The sequence below is a fragment of the Centruroides vittatus genome, unplaced genomic scaffold, assembly GCF_030686945.1.
Source record: "Centruroides vittatus isolate TY-2023 unplaced genomic scaffold, ASM3068694v2 scaffold_946, whole genome shotgun sequence".
NCBI classification, from domain to species: Eukaryota; Metazoa; Arthropoda; class Arachnida; order Scorpiones; family Buthidae; genus Centruroides; species Centruroides vittatus.
The window spans coordinates 1,007,527-1,012,928 of NW_027122723.1; the positions used below are offsets into that span (position 1 = coordinate 1,007,527).

The following is a 5,402-nucleotide window of genomic DNA, read 5'->3' on the forward strand; positions in this document are numbered from 1 at the left end:
TTGGGAGTGAGCTTGTCAGCCGAGATCCCCTTGACTTCTAGGATTAAACATGCGACAGTTTGACAGAAGTCTTTCTGTTTCCGACAATCTCCACAGAGGTAAACTAAAATGGGTACGGGGTCACAGGTCAGGAGGCTGATGACAAATCCGATGAAAGGACAGTTTTTCTGTCAGACTTGACTGGTTGACAACCAACTTGCCTTTTATTTCCCTTTCGCCTGACCAAACGTTCTGACTTAATGCAGAACAAAGCAATTCTTTTCCATGGAACACCTTTTAAAATTTCCTGAATGACATTTCCCGAGATTCACTTTGTTCAATTTTGTCGCCTTCATAGTAGCCTAATAAGATGTTTTAGGATAAATCTCTCTCTAAAGCTAAACTGATTTATCTTAATCGCATAAGCCAACTCACCTTTAGCAGTTGTGGGAAGAAGATATATTGATAAAAAGCTTAACTTCTTTACCGTAATGAGAAACTGCAATATATTTTCAATCATTTAAAACACTAAAACCAAGCCAATTTCTTTATATTACAATTTAAAAAATTCAAGTATTTTCATTCAAAATTAGCGAAAATATTTAAATTTAATGATTAATAATTTAAAATTTTGTTTGTAACGTAAATAAACTACAATGAGAAGTGGCTATTCCCGAATAAAATAAACTCGTTTAAAGTAGAAAAATGATGTCAACTAGTTTATTTTCTTAAGATATCACTTCATTTAAGTAGAAACCTTCGTGTTCACTAACCAGTGAGCCGGAGGCTGTTCACGTGTTTAAAAACGGCAGGATACTTGACATACCGATACCTTGAATAGTCACATAGGAACAAAAGGGTCCTGGTGACTTCATGGGCGCGAGCCACACAATCTCTTGTGATTATACGGTCAAGGGCTTTGTGTGCATCTCTGGTCACTCGACTAATATTCTTGTCCCTTTTGACTATGTGATTTACAACCAGTAGCCTTTTAACACTCCTTATATTGACCACTTTAATTTACTGTGAACATTTTTCTTTCCAATTGAACTCTCAGTATCACTTGATACATTCTTATCTTTAAAAACATCTATTTCTATATCTTCTAGAATTTGCGTATTTTACTGAGTAGAAACATTACATTTTTGATAAATTATATTATTTTACATCAGAATTTTATTATTATTATTATTATTTATTGCAAAATGTAAATTTATAAATCCAAAAAAATAAATTAAAAAGCACATTTTACTAATGTATAGTCCTATATCTACCACTCTCAATAAATGTATTAACAACTTTTTTATAATTTTCATTATAAAATATTACTGTAAATTATAATAAACACATAATAAAATATTGAATAATCACTCACATGAAACTGAAACAATCGACGTATCGTTGTTTGTAATTCAAATTTCCCAATCATCAATTTGTTGGAAATGGGCCGCCATATTGGTCTTGCTCTCACCCCTCCCATCTTTCGTTCGTGCCCAGTCATAGTGGGGCGGTGGCTACACAAAGCCCCCTATATTCGGGAGGACCATGTCACTAAGATAGCTCCGCCTCTACTCCCTGGGTTCATCCACTGATGCAGCAAGCGTCTGATGGGATCTATTGTATATCCCCCAATATGTAGGACTTGTGCCATCCATCACGTGTAAATGTCCACCAATAAGCTTTCCTACATTCAAAACTACAACATATAGCCTTATAACGTGGCTTTATGTGGCATTCGAACCATGGCATTCAAAGAAATTCGCAAAAGGTCGCTCTTCCGACCTTGGATCAATTACGAAGAAAGTGAAACTCTGCGCGAAAAAGAGAAATCAACTGCGGAAAAAAATAATCTTAATTTATCGTTCAAACCGATAAATTATTCAGAAAACAACCAAATAATAAGCCAATCTATAGATAACATCCAATGGTCAAACATGGAGGAAACTTATCAAGTCACTTGGAAAGAACCCGATCATCAACAGATGAATGTCTTTGCTATAAATCCAGATATAATTGCTCCTGTGACTTCTCATCATTCCATTTGGTGTCCCGAAACCAGTGGCACAGATTTGTTGGGAACAGGAAGATGGAGAGCGAAGAAGCAAAGACCGAAAAGATTTCAATGTCCTCATTGCCACGTATCTTTCAGTAATAATGGCCAACTGAAAGGACATGTCCGTATACATACCGGTGAGCGCTAATAATCATATAAAGTTTCTTGTTTCCTAATTTTACATAGAAAAAATTTCTGAACCTCTATAATTTATGCTTTAATTCTCGTAAAAATACATTAATGCGTTAAAGCTTTCTTTCCACCTCTTCTCTTAAAGTAAATATTAAATAAACCTTCATTAATTTATCTTCTAAATCTTTATTTTCATCTAATATATAATATTCTTATTAAATAATGCACTAGAAATTTATAAAAATGCTTTATTTGAAGAGAAAGGTAAGGCTTTCGGATAAATAGCATCCGTAATTTGACATTTATTATAGCTTCTAGGCCAACAACTGAATATTTATTACAGCTGTAGCCAAACAACTGGTTTTAATTTCATGGCAAGAGAGCAATTTCAAAGTAAACTTTATAATTTTCTAAGTTACAAATCTGTTTATTATTAAGCAAGTTAGTAATTAAACTTTTCAGACATTTTGGTTCAAAATTTCTATCGGGAAATAGGGTAAAAATTCCCCAAGAAGGATATATTTCTGTACTTTATCTTTGAATGAATTACTTAATATTTTCAGCATATACACCTACAAACTTACTTTAAGTTTTACAGGATCTGCATAAAATTTTTTTGATAAAGTTTACAGCTAAATCAGGAATGACCCAGTCGTTGTTACAGTTTCTATATAATATTTCCCATTCTTTTCTTGTTACATTGTATATTAGTTATACACATCTATAGGCCTACTTTTATAAGCATGTTTACATTTAAACATTCGTATAAGCCTTCGAGTATCCATAGTTTAATTGTATACAGACTGTTTTGTATTGAAAATCATTGGGAAAATTGGGCTAAACATTATGATAATTAGAGAAATGTATGCATTATATAAATTTTTATCTAAATAAGGGAAAGGATTATGTTTTTAATTATCGAAGTTATAAGCTGTAGTTTACGAAGACTGTATTTAAAATTAGGCGAAAGATCAGTAATTTTGCCACATGCCTATATAATTTTATGTAGATATAACGTGCTTGATCTGTGACTTTTTTTAGGAATTTTACTCTATTAAGTCTACTTACTCTATTCTTTTTAGAACGATTACCGATATTTACGAGGAATTTTACTCTAATAAACGAAATAGGTCCTATTGCTGATCTTTCCAAAAGGAATAATAGAGTATACACGACCAATATAATACACATAGGTCTGATCTATCTATTTCAAAAAGAGATTCTTTATTCTATTTTATAGTACTATTCCACAATAGATTAACTATACAGACGTATCTGTTTAGGTTTGTAAACAAATATCCTTTATTTGATGCAGGTTAAATATAGAACATTTATATAAAAGTCAGAGATGTAGGCCTATACAAGCCGATAAATCTACGTAAACTTACGTCTAAGCTTAGAAAAAACTTGCGAATTGCCGTGTGTAATTTAGGCCTAATAGAAAAATGTTTTAATCATCAGAAAAATAGAGAAATTTTGCAATTGGCGTGTCGATTTATTTTAAAACAGTCAATACTTAAAGATATTTATTTTCCTATATATGTAATAAGTTAAATAGACAATTTAAAACACAATAGTCTTTGGCTAAAAATCATTCTCCCGATAGAAAATTTGTTTCTTTAATCATTGGCTGAATGAAAACATTTTCTTCCTTTTCTTATTTTAGATAAAATTCTGCAATATTTTGTTAATATATTTTCCAAAAAATGTCTTATAATTCCACCAGTTTTCATTTGTCTAAACAGAAAAAGAAAATTCATTGAACTCGAGTTATTTACTCCGGTCTTATCATAAAAGCGATAAAAAGTTATTTAGAGTAAAATAGATAAATTAATAGTTTCTAAGTACTTTTCTATTTTTAGCACTCGCTTACCAAAAATAAATTATTACATCATTACAATTCTCATCTTTACTTTTTATTTTAATTAACATTTCACTTGCTTGTGTTTTCAATAGCCGTATTATAAGCCTACGCCTTTAAAAATTCACATTTCCTATATCTGGATCCGAATGATGATCGTGTCTTATTTATCTTACATATATACATATTTTTTTCATAAATTGATAAGTGTTTAAATTAATAGAAACCGATGAGATGCATATCACACCTTCCACCCATAACTTCTCCATTGTAGAGGTTTCTACTAGTAGAACCTCTCACACCTTCAATGGTAGCTCTCCAGGTAACCGCTAATGGATCACGCGTGTTATTGAACAGTGACAGGCCCTCCAGGCTTACTTTTCGCTTATTCTCTTTATATACAAACCGAGTAGGCCTATGTGTTCCCTCCGATTCGCTATCCTTCTTGTTCTTTCCATCTGTCTTCTCTATACTTACCTGGATCGCGTTACCCGATTCTCGGATGTTTAACTCGACTTTATTATTCAGAAAAAATAAAGGAATAGAACCAAATAAACACTCTCAAATCGAGTAAATAACGACAGTAACAACGTGTAACTCACAAGTTATCTTCTGTTAAACCAATAGGAGTTTTTAAACGTTCTTTCTCTCTTAAGCTGCTTAACGCTTTACTGTTTACAATAGGCCTACTGTGTATATTTTAATTTAAATAAATTAACTTAATTTTTTCTTTATAGGAGAGAGGCCTTTCGCATGCGATCATCCAGATTGTGGCAAAACTTTCACTCGAAACGAGGAACTAACCAGACACAAACGTATCCATTCGGGAATTAGGCCTTTTCCGTGTCCTCTTTGTGGAAAACGATTCGGAAGAAAGGATCACCTGAAAAAGCACATCAAAACGCATCAAAGAGCTCAACTGCTTCACTTTCCTATCGGCTTACCTTCTTTCCAAGGAATGCCTTTCGTCGTAGGAAACGATTTCGTGCCTTGGTTGGGTTCTATGTAGATGCTCCTCCTGTAATTTTGTATATAAGAATATATGAATTATTTAATAATTGTCAACGACTAAATATATATTTCTACAAGAATATATACTATCGATATTTTTATACCTATTTTATGTATTATACATCATCATATAAAGTTTACAAACTATATATATATATATATTTGACATTTAGAAATGTAACTACAATATTTTAATAAATATTCTTAAATATTTTTATGTCGTTTGTGTTAAATAATCAAATTTTTACACATATTCCTATGATTTTATATATAATTTTATAAAGCTCTTAATTAAAATACTAAGACACATTAATTGAAAAACGCAATTGTCATTAGTAGACCCACAAATAGTATTTTCTATTAAAA

The 5,402-nt window shown here is 31.6% G+C and overlaps 1 protein-coding gene across 1 annotated transcript; it reads left to right on the forward strand.

Moving 5' to 3' along the window:
* Positions 1–1,737: 1,737 nt before the first annotated feature.
* LOC136990595 (Krueppel-like factor 16) lies at positions 1,738–5,188 on the forward strand. Its single transcript, XM_067288985.1, has 2 exons — positions 1,738–2,169; positions 4,763–5,188. Exons 1-2 carry the CDS (start codon positions 1,914–1,916, stop codon positions 5,032–5,034), a joined length of 528 nt encoding a protein of 175 aa, XP_067145086.1. The 5' UTR covers positions 1,738–1,913; the 3' UTR covers positions 5,035–5,188.
* The last annotated feature ends 214 nt before the right edge of the window (positions 5,189–5,402 follow it).